The following is a 22,785-nucleotide window of genomic DNA, read 5'->3' on the forward strand; positions in this document are numbered from 1 at the left end:
ATATATTCCCACCCAGCACCTGGAGCTACCCAGCATCACTCTGGGAGATGTTCCCCCCACTCCAACAAATTCAAGTTATGAGTGCCACAATAGGTGTTAAAATCGGGTTGTCCTGTGCTGCAGCTGAAGTGATGGCACCTTCCAGTCTCAAACCCCTCTGCTTCAGACCACGCCACTTCCTCAATCCTCTGAGCTTTCTTGGTTTCCCCTCAGCAAAGGTGCCAAAACTCTCCTGGAGGAGATGGACAGCTGCATACAGGGTGTTGAAAAAGCAAGAGAAGTGCTGTTACGGTCAGGATAAACATCACAGCACCCGGATGCAGCTACGAGATGCAGGCTGGGGAGCACTCACAGCAGTTCCCACAGCAGCTCTGCCAGCAAATACAGCAAGAACCACCTTTAGTGCAGAATCTCTAGATTTTTCCCCCCACAGCTGCTCCCTAGAAGCAAGGAAAATATGGGAAATGGGAGAAAAAGGAAGTCAAACTATTTTGGACATCAGCCACATTCATGCCAAATTCAGGTCTGCTATCCAGAACCATTTGCTTTGCAGCCCAGCACTGCACACACAGAGCATTCAACATATTTCTAGCCAGTTTCTTCCCCATTCCTCACTGATGTTTCAAGAAGATAAAAAGTGATTCCTTTCCAGAAATCCAAATTTTGACAACCTGATTTTTTTTCCCCAGGAAAGTGCCCCCAAATCCTCCCAAAAGTCTGTCCAAGAAACTGCATAAATTAGATTGAAAAGTTATGTTGAGAAGGTGAATAGAAATAGAAATGGTAAACACCAGAGTAACGACAGAGGGTTTGAAAACCCAAGGTGACAGCAAGCTAAAGTAGAGCCAGAAGCAGAACAACCCAGAACATGGTGCAATTCAATGCACAGGACAAATTTAAGATTTTTGCTGCATTTTTAATCTACAGGTTGGAAAGCAAATAGGCTCAGTGGTAACTGCTTGGAACAGCTCTGAGAAACCAAGTACAGAAGATGAGGCAGATTAAAGCTGCATCCCGTCAGAAGCTGATGCTCTGCAGCCTGCTCTCCATCTCCTTCAGTCTTGTCCCCATCCCAGGGGCAGTTTGGTACCCTGTTCCCATACCAGCATGGTCCTGTTCAGCTTTGCTCCAGTCAGGATCCCACCAATGCCAAAGGGCTCATTTCACACCACAGTCCATCTGTCACCTTAAGTCAAACATTTTTAAAGAGGGCTTTACTGCAACAGCCAATTCTCATTCTAATTCCTGCTGCTTCTCTGCCTTTCCTCTCCTGCCCATCTCAATAAATAAATTCAGGCCAAGTGAGCTGACTCTAATCTCTTGAAAAAGAGCTGTAGACGACCAGGGAAGGAAGGGGATGTTACCTCCATTGGTGGTAGTTTTGCCTTCCAGCCCTTCACCAAGGCGATATAAAGTTGGTCCCCATTTCCGAGGCAGCATGTTGCTGTCAGAAAGCAGGAAAAATGTACAGTGCTGATAAGGGCAGTGAGGGGTTGGATTAAAACCATACAGTTGTAGCCCCATACTGACTGTGAACAAGAGCTCAGAGATGCTCTGGGAATCAAAACCTTGAAGCATCATTAGCTCAGCTCCCAAGGCCATCACACTGGTTCCATCCCAACCCTACCAGGCCCTTTTAACTTCAAGGCTTATTGTGATAATAGCTGCAAGTTCCCCACACCCCTTTCTTAATGACTGTACTTGTCACCTATTGTCCTGCCTTCCCTACTCCACGTAGTCCTAGCCACGCCCCCAGTTTTCCCTATTGGTTCCTATACCCTAACCCCACGTGGCCCTGGCCACTCCCTCGGGTCTCCCCTATTGGTTCCTGTACTCCTAACTCCTCCCCTGTACCCAGAGGTCACTGGGCCTGTGTGCTGTCCCTGCCCCTCTCTGTTTCCCTATAAAACCCCTTACCCTCCACCATCTTGCTGTCTATGCTCCATGTGTGTTTATGCTCCACACGTGCTGAGCATGTGAGGCCTTCGCCCTCGAGGCATCTCTGCCTCGGGGAGGTCGTTGGCCTCTGCTGCACCATGCGAATAAACATCTTCCATGGACACAACGCATAGACCCTCCTCGCCTCCTTTATCATCGCCGGTTGTGGAAGCAGACGAACCAGAGCCAGCCTTATGGCTCCCCGGCCGGTGAGAGCGCAGTGTCCAGCCCTGGGACAGAGGGTTTGGAGCACTGAGGCGCTGAACCAGGCTGGGTAGAGAAGCTCTAGGGTAAAGTCTGCTGCAACTTCCTCCTAAACTGCAACAAAGGCTGATCACAAAACCATCGAATACCAGCAATACTCCTTAAAATCAAGAATCTGACCAGCTCTGGGAAAGACTGTTAAAGTAATAAAGCATTTTAATTGCATCACAGACATTGCCAACTGACCAAGGTCAACTGGCTTCAAAATTACCTTCTTGGCTTTGACTCTGCTTTCTGGTGGCAGCAATGGGATGCGGGAATAAGGAAGATAGAGGAAGAGGAAGAAATAGAGAAGAGGCAATAGCAAATTGGGTGTGGAGTGCTTTGGGGGTGGGAGTGCTTGCTGCTTTAGTATTTAATACATCAACTTACCACAATTATCCTTGGCTTCAGCTGCTGTTGTACCACAGACCTGTACAGTAGTAGGCAGTCTCTCCTCTTTTTATGACAAGTGGTAAGAGCAACATGTGTGCCTTTGTCTCAAGCAAGAGCCTGTTGTTTGGGTTGGCAAATTTTACAGCAATAAAAGGGAATGGCTGGGAACCAGTCTCGGTAGTTTTGAAATGGGTGAAACCCTATCCAGCTCCGTCAAACACCATAATGCTTACACAAACTAGATGATGGGAATTAATGAACTTAGGGGGTGAGGAAGGAGTAGGTGAAGGAGGAAGGAAAGGAGGAAAAAAATACGTGGGCTTGAAATTAATGTTTTTCTCACTCTCCTTGCTCCTTGCTGCCAGATCTGCTAGGTGCCCTTTACTTGTTGGGGAGTTTTGGGGATTGAGGGAGGGAGAGGACAGTAATGGTGTGTGAGGAGTCCCCATGATGATGGTGCTCTGGGACTTCAATGGGACCAAAGAGCCAGTGGCCACAGGTGGCATCACAGCATGCCCCACAGGAACAGGCTCTGGCCTGGCTGTGCAGTCTGATCTAAGCTCCTCTGACATGGATAAAAAAGCCCATCAAAGGCTCGGAGAGTGGGGAGATGCAGGACATTGGCAGATGGCCCTTTCGTCCCCACTCCACATGGAACAGCCAGAATAAACCAAACAGCCCTGGCAAAGAAAAGCCAGCAGCACCTTAAGGAGGGGGCAACATGCCCTGCAACCAGGTTTTGGGGTCTTTTTTGGATTTAGGGATTTTTTTTTTTTTAATAAAAGACTTTATCCACCTCTTCAAAAGTCACTGCATCCAAATCAGACCTAGGAGCCACCATGGAGGCTTGAACCTCTCTGTGCTGGGACATGGGGAGCTAACCCAGCCACAGAGCTGAGCAGTTTGCAGCAGCATCCGAACACCAACCTGGACAAAGGTGCCTGATCCACATACAAAACTTGGAGGGTTTGCGCCTCTAGGAACAGCAATGAGTGTAATGAGCTCCACCACCCTCTGCTGCAAAGGTGGCCTTGACCTTGTGCCAGCCAAAACCCAATCTCTCACCCAAATGCCTCCCCTACTGCATGGGATTAAATGGGTTAATTAGAAGCAGTCTCATAACCAAGATAATGACATATTATCCCTCGCAGGGCTGCTGCCTTCTGTATTGAAGTACCATATATGGTGTACCATATAGCTACAACTTATAGGGGAGGAATAACTTAGATCAGCAGAAACACTTGGTGGGAGTCTTGTCTGCACCAGACAAGACCTGCTTTCACCAGGAAGCCCTATAAAGAAGCCCAAGTTCCACAAAGACTCCTGGGAGGCTGATGGGTGATGTCACCATCACTTCTCAGACATGCCCATCCCTTGGCAAAGGATGCGAAGGCATGAAGGTGGTCTTGGAGGTGGCTGACTGGTGGCCCCCTTCTCACCCAAGCTGATTCTCCATGCTGGGCAGTCTCTGGGAGGAAGGGTTCAAGGAGATGGGACCCCTCTGGAAACTTGGGAGAAGATGCTCCCATGGATGTGCTCACAGGACACAATCCTCTCTTCTCTTGTGGTCTGGGGATCTCCAGCCCTGGCCAGAGGAGGTAAGGGCAGAGCAAGAATGGGGAAAGCAGCATGCTGTCCCCTACTGCTTTCTCAGCTTCCATCCAAATTGAGCTTTCTTGTGCCTGATGCACTTCATCTGCCTAAAAATTCTCAGTCGACCTCTCTTCCAATCCCTTGTCTAAGTGGCTGCCCCATTCCTGTAAGTGTTCAAGGCCAGGTTGGATTGGGCCCTGAGAAACCTGGTCTAGGGCACGGTATCCCTGCAGGGGGGTGACACAAGAGGATATTCAAGACCCCTTCCAACCCAGGCCATTCTATGATTGTTCCTGAACCCCCACATGTAAAGCCATCCAGGCTCCTTGTTTTGTCCATTTTTACCAGCCCCTGTCCTCACACCATAGCCTCAGTCCTTGCACCATCACACCAGTTCATCCCTCCCTCCTTCTCCAGCCTGGCTCTGAGTCTGGAGAGTACCATAGCTTTCCCCAAGAAATCTCTTTTCCAGTCTGAGGACTCCCAGGCTACTTGGTCATTCCTCAAACAGAAATTCCTCCAGTCCTACAGAACAAACCCAAAATGTAGCCACTGTCACTGGGTAGATCATGCACCAACTGAACACAGGCTGCATGAATGTGGAGCTTTCTTTGGGTTAGGAAGGGCCAAATTTCCAATTATTTTCTTACCTCTTTGCCAATAACCAGCATGAGATGTTACAACTGCTAAGCAAGAATTTTCCCTCCTCCTTTGCTGCAGCCAGACAAGATATATATCAATGTCCCCAGTTCATTACACAGGCCCTCCTCTTCTCTTTATGTAAACATGGAAGCCTCTTTCTACTCCCCACCATACTTAAAAGCTCTGAACTTCCACTAAATAATTATCTTCACTGGGGAGAGAGGAGCAGCACTTTACATATCAAAGGGCTGCTTTGGAGGGATTTACAATAATTTAAGATGAAGTGGTAAATATTCTATTCACTCCAGTTCATCTCCAGTAATAATTATAATCCTATTAGCAAGGTCCCAAGAAAGCGATTGCATTATCATCTAGCGAGCATCTATGTGGATTTCTTGGAGGGGTGGGATGGGGGAGGCCATAGGCAAGTAAAAAGGGAAGAACAACAAAAGATGCAATTGCCAGCATCTCCCTTCCCCCAGCAGGATTTGGGCTCCATTGTCCTGACGCTTCAATAGTGCTTTGCTCTGAAAATAAGAGCTTTTGAGCACAGTACGGGGGTGGGGCTGAAATGAGCATCTTATTCCTCTTGGTCACCCTCACTCCCCTTTCATGGCCATGGGTCCCCTCTGGTGCCGCTCCAGCGACAAAGAGCACCCGGTGCTGTTCCTGCAGCCTGGGGCCAGCAGCAGGGCCACAATTAAAAGCTAATTGCTGTTTATGGGTGAGTTCTTTAGAATATTGCCCAGCATCACTGGGCTGTGCTGCCCACTGGTCAAGTCATGTGAGATTACTCTAATCTGTCTCCATTTCCCCCAAAAAGGACAAAAAGACTGGTTTTGTTTAAAAGCAGAGCAGGGAGAGGGAAGTTCTGTGAAACTCATGATTTAAGGGGGAAAAAACCCCTAAACTCAGCAGGAAACACGACTGAGCTAACTGGCAAACTGGGACTAAAGACAGATCAGCAGATCGCCGCACCAACTGTCTACACCAAACTGTGTTTTATTCCTGCTCCATGTCACCCCTTTGTACACCCTGCTGGAGTGTTTAACTGGAATTTATCCCTGCAGGAGTGCCTCAGTTGCACCAGTGTAATCCTCTTGCCTCTCTTCTGGCATCTGGAGGCCACCAGTGTGTCCTCAGCACTTCCACCAGAAGCAGGCATCTTGGTTCTGCTCACCCTGGGAAATCAGCAACTACTCCAGAGCTGCACCCATTTGCAGGCTTGGAGCAAGCCAAGATTACTGTCACAGTGTGCAAGAGTTTATCACAAAGCAGTAGAAACATTTTTCTCAATAAATTACACACCAGCCTGAAAGAGAGGAAAGAGGAAGAATTTTAGTCATCTGGAGAGACTTCAGTGCCTACAACTCATTCCTGGTAAAAAATAAATTCTCTGGACTGCCTCTGCCTCTAACTCTTTTGCAACCAGAAAGACCAGCAACTTCTCCTCCCTCAAGAATTATTGGCCTACAGTGAACATTATGTGTACTAACCTCTTACTTTGCACAGATTTGATAGGTCTGCATATGGATTCATTGCAAGACAAAACTGTTCCTGAAGAGTGCTGGTTCAACATATCCTTGCACCAGAGATGTGAATTCTTGAACCCAGCTTTTCTTAGGTAGCACCAATCCTGTCCTCATGGGAAGCTGAAACCAGTATCTGGACTGGCTCAGCACCTGCAAGCACAGAATGTCCCTGACCAGAAAAAAACCCAGCAAAGTAAGAGAGTCAGGGTCTGGAATTATTGGCCTAATTGTGGAGAGAAATAAAGACAAAATCCCCACACCTCTTGCAAGGTTTTTGCTAGCTCAGAGTAGGCCTGAGCAAAGGAAGCCTGGTTTGGAAGAGGCTTAAAAGTAGATAAAGAAATCATAGCAGTGGGACATCCAAAACACATCCATGGTACCCAGGTGACAGGAGGGTCTCCTGCAGCAGAGGATGTGGGACTGACACAATCTACACTAACAGAGTCTTTGATCTCAGGGATTTGGCTTCAGCTCCATCAGGAGAACAACTGGGCTGTTCCCACAAGTCCCAGCCAATGCCCACTCCTTGCTGTCACCTTTCTTGCCCCACAGCAGCCACTCAGCCATGTCCAAGAGGCACCAATGCCCACTGCTCACACCACAGCCTCTTCTCTCTCACTCCTTCCCTGCCACCAAGGCTCAGGCACAAACCACCAGTGTGGCAGGAGCACCAGCCAGTACTGGTGGTGTGTTCAGCTGTAAAGTCCATAGCCCCAAACAGCTCCCACACCCACCAATTTGCTCTCTTAATTGTAGCAACAGTACTAATCCTCTCAAAGATGTTAACCACCCCAGGCACTGCTCCTCACCAGTCTTCAAGACATCTCTCTTCCTCCTGGGTCTTGGGAAAATGCTTCCTTGCAGCAAAGGGAGAAATATCATCAGGTAAAATCCCAGAGATATGAGGATTTGGGGGACGCAGAAGCGCATATTGAGACACAAAGTGCTGGCACTGTAGAAAGGGTACAGCCTGTTAGCTTTCCACTGCTGTCCCAGGACCGTCAGGTGTTTCAGGAATTAGGTGCCCAAACCAAGCAGCACCACAACTCTACCTGCTACTGCCCAGGGAGCAGAACATCTTCCTGGCTCATCCCACCTGTGACACCAGAGCACCCTGGGGCTACTACCCCTGGCTAGGACACTAGGAGGTATTCCTAATCCAGGTAGCCCACAGGAGGTTATCCCACCAGCCTCACCCCTACAGCACCTGCTCTTCTAAGCCCTGCTCCAGTGACTCATTTTGCTGTATGCTGGCAGCGGTGAGCCCAGCAAGAAGGGTACACCTCGATTTGTACCCAAAGGGCACACCTAGTGTAATCACTGCAGGGGAGATGGTCACATCACATACCCCCTAGTCATCTGTATGGCAGCAACACATTGCCACACTGCTTCTGTAGCCATGATGCAATAGGAAATTTTCCCCGTTTCCCAGGAAAGGAGCTGGTTCAAGAGAAATAACCCCTGGTTTGGGCCATTCTAGGGTGGGGGTCCATGCCAGTTATATGGATATAGATTTTTATGGCACACACTCATAAATTAGCTTTCTGGTTAAGTAACCATGTAGTGACCATGGCAGCAGCCTCTTTCCAGCCACCAAAAAGCAGTTGAATGTGGGTGGCAAATCCTGGTCCACCACAGCTGACTCTCAGAAACACTTGACAAATTTCTACCCAGGAGAGCACTACAAGGAGATGAACTTCCCAGGCTTTGCCTCTCCTCTGGGGCACTGCCAAGCTACCACATTTCACCCGCTCCAACTCTGCTAGAAGGTGGGAAAAAAACCCAACTCACATAGCAAAGAGCCAACCCCAAAAGGAAATACAGGTCAACAGCCACTCCAGCAAGATAGAGGTAGGACCATGTTCCCCTAATGCAACGTTCATAAATCACAGCCCTGCTGAGAGGTCTTTTGTGTTTTCCCCAAAACAGAAACAAACGCCCTAATCTGTGTGCCTGTATGGGCAGGTAACAGGTTACACTGCTAATGCTGCCCCTTGTTAAACACCCACACAAGTGGCCCAGCATTTGCACAGGGAGGACTTTGTTTGCCCCCTTGACACACATTTCTCCTAATCAAGCCCAGCCTTCCTGCTCTGGAGCTTTGCAGCCATGATTAGAGAAAAAAATCCTCCTGATAAACTTTGGAGTCCCTTTCTGCCTGGAATGATACCCCAGCTCTCACCCTTCAGATCATAACCAGTGCTGGGGAGGATCCCCAGCGATTTGTCTGCCCTTGGGGTATGACATGGCAAAGTCAGACTTGAACAAAGTGCTAAGTTAGAACCCCAAAAAGGGACTGGTGGCAGCTCTGCTCCTGCTCCTCTTCCTCACCATGGACATAACAAAGCAGGAGGGGAGCAGGGACACTTATTTATTCACCCAGCAGCACTTTCCTTTGTGCACTGAAAGCCCCTGGAACATCTTCCATGTCACATCTGAACCAGAGACCACTAGCTCCTCCACAGCATGTGGGAAGGGATCTCATAGGGTGGCCAGGGCCTGGCCTGAAAAACATTTATAGTTTTTTGAAAAAGGCATGTAGGATCTCCAGGAATCCACTTGCTGCACCTAAAGGGAATCCAATGGGCATCCAGCACCACCTGAACAGCAGAGACCTTCGAAACAACATCTCAGAAAACAGCCAGCTTTCCATTTTCATGATAAAAAAAAGAAAGCTATATTTTTTCTGCTGTTTCTGATCATGTACACATGTTCCACAGGCCAAGTAATGATGAGAAGGTGCGGTCAAACCTCAGCTGCACGACTCCACCTGCCTCTTCAGCAACACCCAAACCAGCCTTGAAACTGTGCAGCACTGAGGCTTCTCAACTGTGGTAAAGGGAAGGAGATGTCCCCTCTGACCATCAGAGGACCTTCCTGGTGGCCAGTAATGGCAGAGAAGAACAAACCCATCAGAGGAAAACCAGGAAGGTGCTCAACCAACCAAGCAGGTCCTGTACTCACCAGCTGCTTGTTACCCTCAAGCATCTCATTGAGTGGGTCAAGAATGTAAAATTGGTTTAGACTTTATTCCCAGCTCAGCCACCTAATTAACTTCTGAAAGTCTCCTGCTTCCTTCTCAGAAGGAAGGGGTGGCACCAAACACAACCTGAACCATCAGTAATTTGGGTACTGGCCCGGTCACTGTGCCCCTTGTTCGGATGAGGTAATTTTGCCACCAACTGGAACAAAAGGCCTGGCAAATTAATACACTGGTGATCCTCTCAGTACTGATCCTTAAATGCATTTTAACACAAATGGGATTATCACCTCAACTCATTTGTTAATGGATTTGTGATTCACACTCATAAAGGAGTGCAAATGTGGCACTGGAAATTAAGATCTCTCCATGATAAACAGACCAGGGCAGTGAGACATTTGTCCAGAATGAGATTTTTATGCTGACATCTCTAGTCAGGCCAGGATGAACCTCCTGACTGTCCCCTCCCTTTGACACCCCACATAAAACACCAAAGACAGAAAATACAGTTAATTTCCAGGATAAAAACCCAGCATGCCCATTGAGGCAATCAAGCTGCAGGTTTGTGATGCCACCACATTCCTGGGTCCCCAATGATGCTGCAGGACTCAAGGTAGAGCAGAAGGAACCAAACCAGCCTCGGGAAGGAGAGAAATTCCCAATGAAGGAGGGAGACGGGTGCCAATTAGGGAAATTTGAAGGAGCAGGTCTGTCTGCAGACTGCCTTCCTGCCCAGTCATTACCTGGGATCATGACGCAGTCATAAACAGTCAAGGAAATCCAGCCAAGGGTTTTTTAAAGAGCAAGCTCAGCTCAGCTGGTGGAGATGCTCTGTTGCAAGTACAACAGATGCAAAGCACAGCTTCTCATTAAAAAGGTATTCTCATAATTAGAGACTTCACATGGCTGTACCAATGGCTTGATCTAGTCCAGTGCACTCAGGCAGTATTTAAGAGGGCTCTTGCCTGCTTCCCACTTCGGATAGCTTGGGTTATCTTTGTGTGTAACCCTGTCATCTCCACACACCCCACAAACTGCAATGGCAAGTCCATGGCTATGGTGACAACCAGGAAGGATCTTATGGAGCAAAACTACACGTCCCAAAGCCCATCAGCAACCTTCAGCATCTCACCCTACTTTCATCCAGAGCCAGCCATGGGGCTGAATTACCCCAAGTCCTTCAAACCCTTCTACATAAAGAGCACTGTGGGCCAGTCTGCCATGGCCTTAGAGCACAACCCAAGTGAAATGACTTTTTCCTGAACACTGAGGACTCTGAATGACAGCTATTGTTATTCAGATGAAACCAAGTGTCAGATTAACAAATCAATGGGCATAAGAGATATAAAATGGGTGACCATTGAAGCTTTTCAAATACCCAAACATATGGATGAACCAAATGTGAATTGTAATTGACTCACTCACACCTTTGATCTCTACACCCTTGGGTTCTCAAAGAGACAGCCCAGCCCCCTCCGACCTGGGCTGAACTGATCTGGGACTCCATTGTGAGCCTCACAAAGTCTTTTCTCTCTGCCTCCATCCCCTGGATGTAGATCCAGCCTGGTGCTCGAAAAGTGAGAAAAGCTGCTCTGCCTTGCAGAGCCAGGGAACTGGAGATGGACAACCTGCACCACCAAAACACAACCTCTCACATGGAGGTTGACCCATCACCTCCACATCTCCTCCACCAGTCCTCACCCCCGGTGATGGCCCTCAGTCAACTGGACATGCATGAGGAGAGGCCTAGGAAGCAGCAGAAGAGGCCCAGGAGGAAATGTGGCCAGTAATGATGCTCATTTCCCCACTGCTCCTGGAGCCAGACAAGGGGTCTCTTTTGCTCAGGTCTCTTTTTCCTGAGCAAAACCAAGGATCAGACTTCACTGATGGGTTTATAGCATGCACATGCCTCTGCTGCAAAACCTGGGCAGATCTGGAAGTGCTGGAAACTGCTTTGCTCTTCTCCAACTGCCTCGACAGCACATGCTGTCCACACCTATGCTTGATTAAGAAATCTGATTTTCAATTTCCCCCAAGACATTTCTGCAGCTACATTGAAAATAACACAGAGCTGAAATAAATGTTATCCCTAAATTTTTACTTGTGGAGTTTGGAGAGAGTTTTGACCAGTTTTAGATAGATACACGAGAAACTAAATAAAAGAGCATTATCAATTTTGATACCATACAAACCTCAGCTCCCCAGGAGTCACAAGTCAAGCAATTGTTTGGGTTTAGTTTCAAGCCTCATTATAAACTTAAGTTTCTGTAGCTCTTCCAGAAAATCCACCCCAGCTTATTCTTCCCCCTCCATTCTGCAAATGCCACAAAAAAACATACCTTCAGGGAGGTTTTGAACCCCACACTGAAGCTTCCCCATGGTGGGGAACAAGCTGTCCAGCTCAGCTCTTGCTATACTGAGTCTCAAAGCAACAGGAAATTTGGAACGCCTGTTATTGAAGGCAAATGCCAGAAGCTATTCCCAGCACAGGGGCTATTCCCAGCATCAAGCACCACCACTGAGTAAAGCGATTCACACTGGGAGGGCAGAGACTTGGCATGTGCCCTGTCCTCCAGCACCAGGAGGAGTGGGTTTGAGGGGGGAACTGGGTGAGGCAGAGCAGGAATTGCTCTGCCCCCATCATTTTTGGGCTCCAACCCAGCTTTGCAGCTGCTTAACCCAACTGGTGAGCCCTGCTGGGACAGCAAAGCCTGCAACAACTGCAGGGCTCACCCACAGAGGAACCCAGGAAGAGGAAGATGCTGGGGAGGAAGGCGGAGAAAACTCACGGGCTCTTAATCTGCTTTAGGACCACATGAGCTTTCTGTTTATTTATAGCCTAGTTAATTATTACACGGCATTGAACAGTTTGACCTTGAAATCATCTCTGGCGGTGCAGCCAGGGTAGCTGGCCAAGGCTCCGGTGTGTGCCCAGACACCCGCATATGGGGCTGGTGGCTCCTCCCACCTGTCCGGCTGTCCAGGCAGCACCAGCCTGTAATTACTAGGCTTCAGAGCAGATAGCAGTTCCCAGCCCCTCTCGGCTTGCAGAAAACACAGGTTGAAACCCTAACCGGCTATTCCACTTCTGCTTTGGTAAGGCTGATATCTTCTCCCAAGGCTTCCTTTCCCGCTTACCATCTCGTATTAGCAATTCCAAATGCCATGCAGACAGCCCAAGGCTCATTAGTTACCAGACCAGCTCAAGAGGGAAATTAGGAGGGGGAGAAAAAAAACGATGTTACAAGCTTTGTGTTAAGTTGCAACAAGTTCAGTGCACTGCACTGGGGAAAAGAAAGGAGACGGCCTTTGCTAAGCATGTCCTTGAGAAGGGGAAATGCCCAGGCTGCCTAGCTCTTTGCACCTTTGCTCTTTAGACCTGCTTGGTCCAGCCATAGTGAAGTCAGGGCGGTAGCCCAGGGATACTCACAGACACCCAGACATCTACCACTGCCCCACTGGCCCCAGGTTAGACCCTCATGAGTTTCCCCCATTCCAACCCACTTGCAGAAGATGGGAACCCCTCAGCACTCAGGGGACTAGCTCTGATCTGGCACAATTCACTGAACGTGGCACCAGAGATTTGTGCAGGAGGTTCAGAGCAGAGGCACAGCACTTCAGTGTCAGGCATCACGTTTGCTCCAACACGAAGAGACACAGGGCACAGCACAGTCATGGGGTGCCTCTGCCATTCTCATTCAGCAACAGCATTTCCAGCCCTGTGTACAAACCAGCTAAGGACCGTATACAGCCACTCTGGGACCAAAGGGCTGGGACACACCTCCTGTTTACTCCAATGCCTCTTGATTTCCTTCCAAGTCTAATACACCTCTAGCAAAACAAACGAAAGCCATGCCAAAGCCGCAGGCCTTGCCAGTTTTTAAATAAATATTGTGAAGCAGCAAAGCATTTTATGATGAAGACACCAGAGTTTTGTCCTCCCCCTAGTGACGGGAGGATCCATACTCTGAGCCTGCTCCACCACAGTCCCTGGATCTCACTACAAATGAAAAATACTACTGCAACCTAACCCCAGTGTAATGCTGTGCTCACATTCAATTGCCCTTTCACTAAATGAGCACTTTTCCAAAGATTTCTTACACCTCTCTGTGCTGCTCACCCACACTTGAAGTTTTATGTTTTCAAGTTTCAAGACTTTCAAGCTTTAACACAAGTTTGCATGTGATAATTGAGAGAGGCTGAGAGCTCAGGACTTCAATATAAAGCTCGTCAAGCTGTTTTATTGAAGTTAATAATTGCAATGGATTTTGGTTTCTGGGGGGACACTTTATGCATAGTCACATGGATCCACGCTGAGGGTCTGATCCCAGAGCCCTTCCCTAGGCAGAGTTTTGGACTGTGTTAAACACAGTCACATTTGGGGACCTGGTTCAGTCTCTGTCACCACACACTGTGGAAGACTGGTCTCCTTCTCAGAGCCAACTTCCCATATGGAAAAGTATATTTTTAAAAGGGAATAGTTGTTTTTACTCCAGCCATGCTCTGTACTATTGGACCATGTTTGTGGCATTGCAGGATTTGGCCTCATTCACTTTTAGGAAGGATCTATAAAACATACACATCCACCTATAATGTTATAGATTGGCATATAAAATGAAACCCCATGTGCAATTCTCCCTTTCTTCTGGAAGAGCTGCCTGCTTCACTTCCAGGAATGCAAAGGCCATGCCAGTTCCAGGGAAAGGTTGCAACTTCTCACTTTTATTGTAAAACAGCCACTTTGGTGGATTCACAGAAACCCCCAGCAGCACCAGCAGAGAAGACTGGCCAAAACACAGCTCTGACTTCCAGAATTTTAGCAGCACAACACTCACAAGAAGACCGGGACAAGGAAGGATGACCCCCACCAGCACAGGGATAGCAAAGCTGGACTCTGTGGGTGATGCTGTACAAGCCATATCGAGGGCAGGGTTAGCCACACAGCTCTGCAGCCCAGACAGGCTGGAAATTAAATTCTGGGTCAGACCTGCTGCCAAACAGAGCCATGACTCCTTTGATGCCAGGCCTAGGTCACACCATGCCATGGTAGAGATGTTCTCCCTCCCTCCCTCCCTCCCTCTTCTATACAGGGAGGAGAAAACGAAACTGCTGTAGAAGCAGGCTGGCTCTAGGGCGTTTCCAAGGAGGTTAACACAGATGCAAAGCATTTAGCAGAACCTGAAACTATTTTTCTCTAAATAAAGTACCCCAAGCCACCACATGGCAGGGCATTGCCATGCTCATGTATCTTGACAGAAAAATTAAAAACCTAGAATTAGTCATTTACTGGAAATTAGTGTGAGATCTTCTGCCAGCAGCACTTGTACACCTATCTTCCTCTAATATTCCCACCAACATAATCTAAAGTCAATCACCCAAGTTTCTAGTCCTCTCTGAATGATTCCTATGGCCACAGAGCCAGGAAGAAAGGTCAGGCAGCCAAGCAAGCAAGTTCACACCTCCCACAAGTCTCTCCTAACCGCTGAACCTTCCCAGTACAAGGGCATTACATGCTAAATCATTACTGAGCTCACTTTCCTCCTCCTTCAGTGCTATTCCAAAGAGTAAAACCACTACGGGGAACACTCAAAGCCAGCATAGGAAAGGCTGTCTCCTTTGAATCATTATTGTGAAGGGACTAAGGTCTACTGCACATCCCTGCCCTCCTTAGATGGAGACAGAGGGACTGTGCTCCTGACCTCCATTTCTTTCCTGCATCTGACCCATGACACAACACGATGCTCTTCCTCACTTGTCTCTGGGCACTTTCCAGCCACCTCCAGACTGGGAGCAACTCTCTGATGGCAAAGTTACACCATCTGTCCTGAATTCACACCACCTTTTCAGCAGGTTCAGAGGAAATCAGTATGTTTCATCACATGACCCCTTGTTTCCATTGAGAAAGCCAAGATAAGGTCCATTTGCTGTGTGCCTTCTGGCTCCTGCTGGCTGAGCACCTTTTAAAAGCACATGATGTTTCTCACAAGCAAATTAAACACACAGCAAGCTGCTGAAAGACGTGGAATTGCAACGGTGAGGGCAAGCCCCTGTACAGTCATCAGCAGCAAGTCAGGACCCAGCACAGCACTTAGTCATTTCACACAAACCAAGGAAGAAGCCTCTCCAGCCCATCCTCACACACCACATGGTGACAACAGGTAGCAGCGGATAGCCCCTGACCTACTAATTACGTCACTTAGACAACATGCCCCACTATTTGTTGTTCTTTGACCCCATAGGTTACCCATCCCATATGGCCCTGGCCCATTCATTATCCCCTGAACCCACTGATCATCCATGGTCACACCACCAAGAGACACAGATCCCATGCTGAACGATGACTAAATTAGACTTCTTCCTAGTTGGGATGGATAAATAGCCCTGAACCCAGGCTCAAGTGAACAAAGCAGCTCAGCAAGACAGGCCTGAATACAGGACAATCCTATCATCAGGCAGATTGGAAATACAGCTCCAAAGAACAGTAATTTGGGTGGAGTTTTTACAGCCGCTGCACCCAGGGCTTGATGGATGCTTTTAAAAACAAAGCCTTGCCTGGAAGTGCCTTGAGATTTCCAACATTCAATGTGTGTTACAGACATCTGCCATGGCCCACTTGAAAAGAAAAAAATAATAAATCCCAAACCCAGAGCTGAGCCCATGGGTTTTCATTCCCATCATTTTCACGCCAAGGAGCACAATGCTCCCCGGTAGACCGTGCGGTACTGTGCTCACACGATTAGCCAGGCAGATCCACCATCCACATCCGTCACCCCCAATGCTTGGTCAACTTTGAAAAGTGCAGCAGCTCAACAGGTGAGGCCATGAAACCCGATCACAACAGACAATGTCATCCCCCCACAGCGTCGTGCTGAGAAGAACTTGTCACGTGCGTCATATCGGGCAACATGCTTGAAACAGAGCAGTGCACTAAAACCCCAGCAACACGAATAATCTTTGCCATCTGTTTGAACAACTCAACCATCCTCAGATCTAAAGGAATGATCCCATGCAAACACAAGGGCCTTGCTGACTGATAATAGCAGCCCAAGCCCCCTTTTTTGGGGCCATTTCCCTCCTGTTGTTACACAGCTCCTCAGGACAAGTCTTGGGGAGCCAGTGCAGTGGCTAAGGGGGCACTGAACTCCATGCACATTCTGAGGCGACTATTAAAAGTCCCCACTTGCTTAAGCACAACACAATGCAAGGTCAGTAGTTGAGTTTTAATTTTTTTTCACATCAGGAAAAGAAGATTTCAATACCAAAACTGTTTGACAAAACCGTCCCAGAGAACACAACCGTCCTTTAGGAGATGCTTTTTCCGACCCAGCACAACTCACAGAAATGTGCTGGAGGAACTGGTCCTTGTTCGGATGCAGTCATTTGCACACAAAATCCAGTTGGGAGAATCAGGACTGTTCCCAAACTTTCTGGGGACAATGAACCATGTGACACTCAAACCAACACATGGAGTTTTGCAAGCAGCCAGTTCCATCTGCGCTGCTGGGTCCATGCCCCACTGGGGAGGCAATTAAGCAGCAGGTATTAAAACTTCACTAAAGCTGAGATTATAGAGAATGGCCAAACACAGGGGAAAAACCCTGCCTTGCTCAAGATTTGGCTCATCAGGGCATTCACCCCGAAATGTTAACCATCATTTCCTTATTCTTCCCTTGCTCTCAGCCTGGCCAATTGCAAGCACCAGCTTGCAAACCCACATATTCCTTGGGGAAAAAAAGGAGGCTCCCAGGGAAAAACAAAAATAAGAAAGTTTCTCCTGATTCAGGAATTGCTGTCAAGCAGCACTTTGCACATTAAGGTCCAAACAATTTGGGAGTCAAAGAAATGCGTGCTTGAAACAGTTTATCACACACCACCAGACCATGGGGCCTGATCCTGCTGATCCAAATCACCCAGTCTCAGCAAGGAGAATGAATTAAGGCAACTTAGCAGTAGTGGGAAGACAAAGCACTAGCATTTAAAGAATTTTCCATAAGAAAAAAGAAGAAAAAAGGACAAGAGGTTTCCCTGGTGCTCTGCTAGGGGCAGAGGATCTCAGCCTAGCCCTGCTGTTGCAGTTACAGTCGGCACAGTCACGGCACAGGGGTTCCTAGCAGAAAGCTACAGACTTGAAATATAAATCAGTGATGTTGAGTAGGGCTGGCAACGCCCAGCCCAAGGCAGGAGGGAGTGGATATTACAGCCTACTGAACTGAAAATAATAATAAAAATAGTAAAAACTCAAAACATGTAACACTAATGACACGACCTTTTTCTTTCATTAATTATAAGACAACAGGCTTTCAAGTCCCTAGGACATTTCAAAATGCATCATTGTTGAGTTAAACGAAGAAAATAATAAAAGAAATTCATCAACTGATTTTCAAGGCTTGCAAGAAACACTTCTTTCCTCCCCACCAAGCCCTACAGTAAACCCCAAAGAGAACAACAACTTCCCTGCAGGCTGCTCAGCCAGACACATGCAAACAGGCTGTGGAGCTGAACTCCCTGCTTCTGGAAAGAGAGAACTTCTCTACTATCCAAAAATTCAAGGCACTTTGTAAAATTAGTTTGCAATAGCGGCTGGATCCCATTTCTCCTCTGTCATGGTACATATTTTCACTAGAAGCAGTTAACATGCTGTATTCATTACTTGGGGGAAACCCTGCAATGTGCATACAGAAGTTATTTCCACCAAATTTTTGTTATCTCACTATCGAAAAAAACATCTAATTTTTCCTGTTTTCCCTCTGCTTTTCAGGAATTTTTTCACCGCTTGATGCTGTTCTGCCTTCCACAAAGGAAACTAACCAACAGATTTCATTTCACTTTACAGAAGATGATGCAAGGAACAAGTTTGTGTTCCCTCCTTCAAAAGTTATTTTTAATAGATGAAAACTCCAGATGGAGATAAGTAGTTAAACAGGATTAATCACAAACACCCCCAAAAATAAGAATTCATCAGTCTAAACAAGTAAATCTGTGATGCCTCTGCATCTTGAAAATTGGAAAAGAAAATTTTGGATGGCAGGAACAACTTAACCAAAAACTCCTAATAAATACGAAAAAAATTAGCCATTTAGAACTTTTGACCCATGTCTCATTAAAACTGTATTTTAGCTATCTTCATATTTTTAAAGCCAGGAAATTGGATTTACACTCCACTCTGTACTGAGGTACTGAGGACACAGTAACTACCCCAGTTCCAAAGTTCAGTTGATGTGGGCAAAAGCATCTGAAAAACAGAGATGATACTTGCCCAGCTCTCTGCACCATGCTGGCACCATGGACCTTTTATAGCATCTTTAATCCAATTGCGTTGCACCATTAACAAGAAAATACAAACACATCTCCTCGTAGATACTAAGATAACAAATAAAAGCCTCATTTTGTCTGGGAGAAATAAGCATGTTCTTGAGGAGTGCTGAGAAGCCAAGATTCACTGAAGTCAGAAACAGATTGGAGCTACTACTATATGGGATCTGACTTCTAATGCCAAAATTTATAACAACAAACTTCTGCATCTACTTCTAATTAAGTTAGAAATAACGCACAATATATAACAATTTGTCTGTTGGTTTTCATCCTCCCCCAAGTATTTTCCACTATTCAGTCCCTCCTAATTGACCCAGGTCCCAGTCCCACAGACAGCCAGACACACTCCCATCTTCAGGGTGAATCACACACGACTGATTTCAAGACTTACAGGATCACTTACTCTTGCTGCTTGAGAGCATCACCATTCAGACCACAAGTTGTGTTGGATTTCAGCTAAAACAGCCCTTTTGCAAAGATACTAATGAAAAACTACAGTGTGTTTGTAGGGATGGGGCCCACACTGCTTAAAATTCAGCAGCTGATAAGGTGAAACTTTAGGAAGTTAAACACAACTTCGATACCTGTTCTCCAAATTTAAAAGTAATGTGTATCCTTTAAATATTGGCTTTGACCCACTACATCTGGGATAACAGATGAACGTAATCATAAGCATCATTCTCTCCTTCTCCCCTTCCACCTCATACTTGTAAAAGATTAATCAACCATTTTATGGTCTAATTTAGGTGCCTAATTAAAAACAGTTCAACACGTACAACACCATTTTGCTAATAAATCCTGACAGGTCTTCTGCTCTGCTATATTTAAGTTCTCCTTCAAAATGCGAGACTAGTATTTTTTTAAACTCAGCCAAATTTATAGAGGTTTCATTTGGGCTGCTGTGGGACGACACGCTCAATCCTCTACCAAAATGACAGAATTTCCTAAAACGAAACAGCTTTCAAAAATTACTTCCTCCTCATCAGATGTTATCCTGCACTCATTTCACTAACTGCTGAGGGACGGCAACATTAAAAAAAAGAGACATAAACCTAATCGGTCTTGTCGGGTGGGAGTTTCAAGACTACAAAGAGGTTACAATTCGTAACTTCACAGCTCCGATCTAGCTTCAAAGGTTCCATCTCTCCTCCTTTAGCATTCCTGTAAACACTCAGTAGACAGACATTCAAAATACTCCTGATCAAGGAACTTCAATCGGAAAAGGAATAGAAAGGCAGCTAAACGGGTCTCGCCCCTCGCTCGATATTCGATCGGGCTTCTCCTCCGCACCCACCGCCGTCCGCTCCGCCGAGCCCACCCGCACACAGACATCCCGCACTGGGCTCCTCCTCACAAAACCACCTAGAATTACAGCCTTCCTTACAGGATGCAAGCCAGAAATTTACAATTTTCTCCCAGTCCAAAGGCCTCATTCCGTTCCCGACGCGTTCGTTACCCACTGCAGCCCTCACCGCTCCCGCAGTCCAGCGCCGGGCTGGCAATCGCGACCTCTGGCAATCGATCAGCTCCAGAGATGATTACGGGGTAGGAATAAAGTTTACGGAGACGGAAGGCAGGCAGCGCGCGAGGAAGTTTTCTCGGGAACGCAGAGCTGCCGCCTGGCTGTCCTGGCTGCCGCCGTGCTCCCAGAATGGGTCAAACCCCTCCAAATGCGACAAAAAATTCTCAAACGGGTAAATCCCCTCCAAACAGGTAAAACCCCCTCCTCGCTCCTCCACAAGAAAAGGGAAAAAAAGGAAAACGGGTAAAATCGCACCCCACTAGGTACACAAAAACCCCCAAACGGGTCAAAACCCCCGTAAATCCGCGGTGGCTGAGCGCACCACCGGCCAGCCCGTGCCCACCCGGGAGACACGCCAGTCATTCCTCAGCAACACCCTGAGATGGAGAAAAATAAACTTTCCAGCAAAAGACCTGGAAGCAGAATAAGAGTGTTTAAAAATGTTAAATTAATATTTAACCTTTATTATAAAGATTAAATACGATTTGGCTCGCGTAAAACCCGCAGACGCCCCGCCGCCCTGCGCTAACGGAGAGCTAAAGTTGTGCGCTGGGTTTATTATATTTTTAGGAGTTGTTTTCTTCTGGAGGGAGCACTTAGCGGAACATTAACTCTTCGCCCCGGGTGCTTCCCAACCTGCTCCGGAGTGGCCATGCCCCAGCACCGGGGCGGCGAGCGCAGGACGGCGGGGACGCCCCTCAGCCCCGTTCCGCCGCGGGGCCGCCTCCCGGCCCGTCCCGTACCTGTACCAGGCGAGTCCCCGCTCGTAGTTGCGGTCGAAGAAGTGGGGCTCGGCGCCGACGGCGCGCACGTCGGGGTGCACCCGCAGGAACTCCAGAAGCGCCCGCGTCCCCCCTTTCTTCACGCCGATGATGATGGCCTGTGGCAGCCGCTTGGTGCCGGAGCCGTTGAAGAAGCTGGACATGGGGCTACCGGCCTCGGGCACTGCCCGCTGCTCCTCCAGGCTGCTCTCCTCGCCCGGCTGCCCCGGCAGCAGCGGCGGGGCGGCGCGGGTCGGCGCGGGTGACCCGCGGGCTGCCAGCCCGGCGCAGGAGCCGGCGCACGAGTAGAACATATAGAGCCAGAGGAAGAGCATGATGAAGAGCAGCAGCAGCCTCCGCCTCAGCGGCGGCAACGCGACGGGGACATCGAGGCAGCAGTTCAAGCGCTGCCCCATGTGCCCGAGGGCGCACCGGGATGCATGGCTGGAGCCCGCCCGGCTCGGCTCGGCTCTCCCCGGTGCCTCATGGGCACTCGCGGAGCCTCAGCATGGTCCCATCGCCGCCCAGTGCCCGGCGCTGCCGCCCGCCCAGCAGCGTCTCCCGCCGCCGGCAGCGGAGGCAGAGACAGCGGCGGGGCGGGGCGCGGACCCGGGGGACGGGCAGCGCTCTCAGCCTATCACAGACGCGGGTTTGCGCATAATGAGGAAGGCGGGGCAAAGGTGGTAGAGGACTCGCTGATTGGTTGATGGCGCGAGGTGGGGCGGGGGAATCGCCCCATCGCGGCGGCGGCTTCGTCGCCCGCCGTGGCCGCGAGGTTGCCGCAGGTCCGTTCTGGCACCTCGGGCGGCTCCCGCAGGGTCCGTGTGCTGGACATCGCCTTCCAGCCTGGTATTTCCCTTGCCTTGTCCCCAACGGCTGCGGAAATCGCCAGCTGGGGGTCAGACACTGGGGGCCTCATGGTGTTGGGAACATCTCATTTTTCTCTCCTCCTTGTCCCCCAAATACTTGGATAATAAGGCCTCCAGGAAGATTTTATTGTGGTCTTTCAGTACCTAAAGGGGGATTACAAAAAAAGGTGGGGACAAACCATTTAGCACAGTCATGGGATAATGGTTTTAAACTGACAAGGTTAGATTAGAGGGCAGGGTTAGAGTAGATATTAGGAAGAATTTTTTTACAATGAGAGTGTTAGAGCACTGGCTCAGTTTGCCCAGAGAAGCTGTGGATAATCCTTCAAAACATTCAAGGCCAGGGTGGATGGGGCTTAGAGCAACCTGGTCTAGTGTAAGGTGCTCCCTGCCCATGGCAGGGGGCTGGACTAAATGACATTTAATGGTCCCTTCCAACCCAAACTATTCTGTGATTTGCCGGTTCTTTTCATGAGTTGGCTTTTCAATGAGCAGCACTTTCTGTTGTGCTGTATTTTCTGAAATCCTTGCCTGACAAATCCTGGTAAGATTTGCCATGGTGTATATTATGGGAGTAACACACAGAAACCGAACCCAACACAACAGCTCCTGAAAGGCAAACTAAGAGCACCTGTCTGAGGAGATCCTTCCCACAACACCATTAACTCTGGGACCCTTCTTTTCAGGACCAGATCACTCCAGCGTTCTCCAGGGATGGGGATTTTGCACATTCCATGAAAATGCTTTAGCCAGTATTGTCACAGCAATCATGTAACTTACAGCTCCAGTGCGTTTGGGCAGCTTTTCCATCATGTTTTTATTAAAAGATGCATAATTTTTCGTACAGATTTTGCTGATTTCAGAGCACTTTTTCATTGAGAGTAGAGGTTTTGCTGAAAATTCTTTATTTTATTTTGAAATTTCCCCCCAAACAAGAGTAGAATCCTTTCACCCTGAAGAGCCTTGATTTTGTGTGTCAGAAGCAACAGCAATGGTC

The 22,785-nt window shown here is 48.2% G+C and overlaps 1 protein-coding gene across 1 annotated transcript in view; it reads right to left on the bottom strand.

Moving 5' to 3' along the window:
* The window catches only part of LOC146429726 (heparan sulfate glucosamine 3-O-sulfotransferase 3B1-like), a 32,132-nt gene extending 10,634 nt beyond the window's left edge, over positions 1-21,498 (bottom strand). Inside the window, exon 1 of the mRNA XM_085078043.1 lies at positions 20,902-21,498. Within this exon, the coding sequence (XP_084934169.1) occupies positions 20,902-21,335 (434 nt within the window). The 5' untranslated portion in view covers positions 21,336-21,498. The remainder of the gene's footprint in view (positions 1-20,901) is intronic.
* Positions 21,499-22,785: the final 1,287 nt, after the last annotated feature.

This window comes from Lichenostomus cassidix, chromosome 18, assembly GCF_008360975.1.
Source record: "Lichenostomus cassidix isolate B80296 chromosome 18, HeHo_3.0, whole genome shotgun sequence".
Lineage (NCBI taxonomy): Eukaryota > Metazoa > Chordata > Aves > Passeriformes > Meliphagidae > Lichenostomus > Lichenostomus cassidix.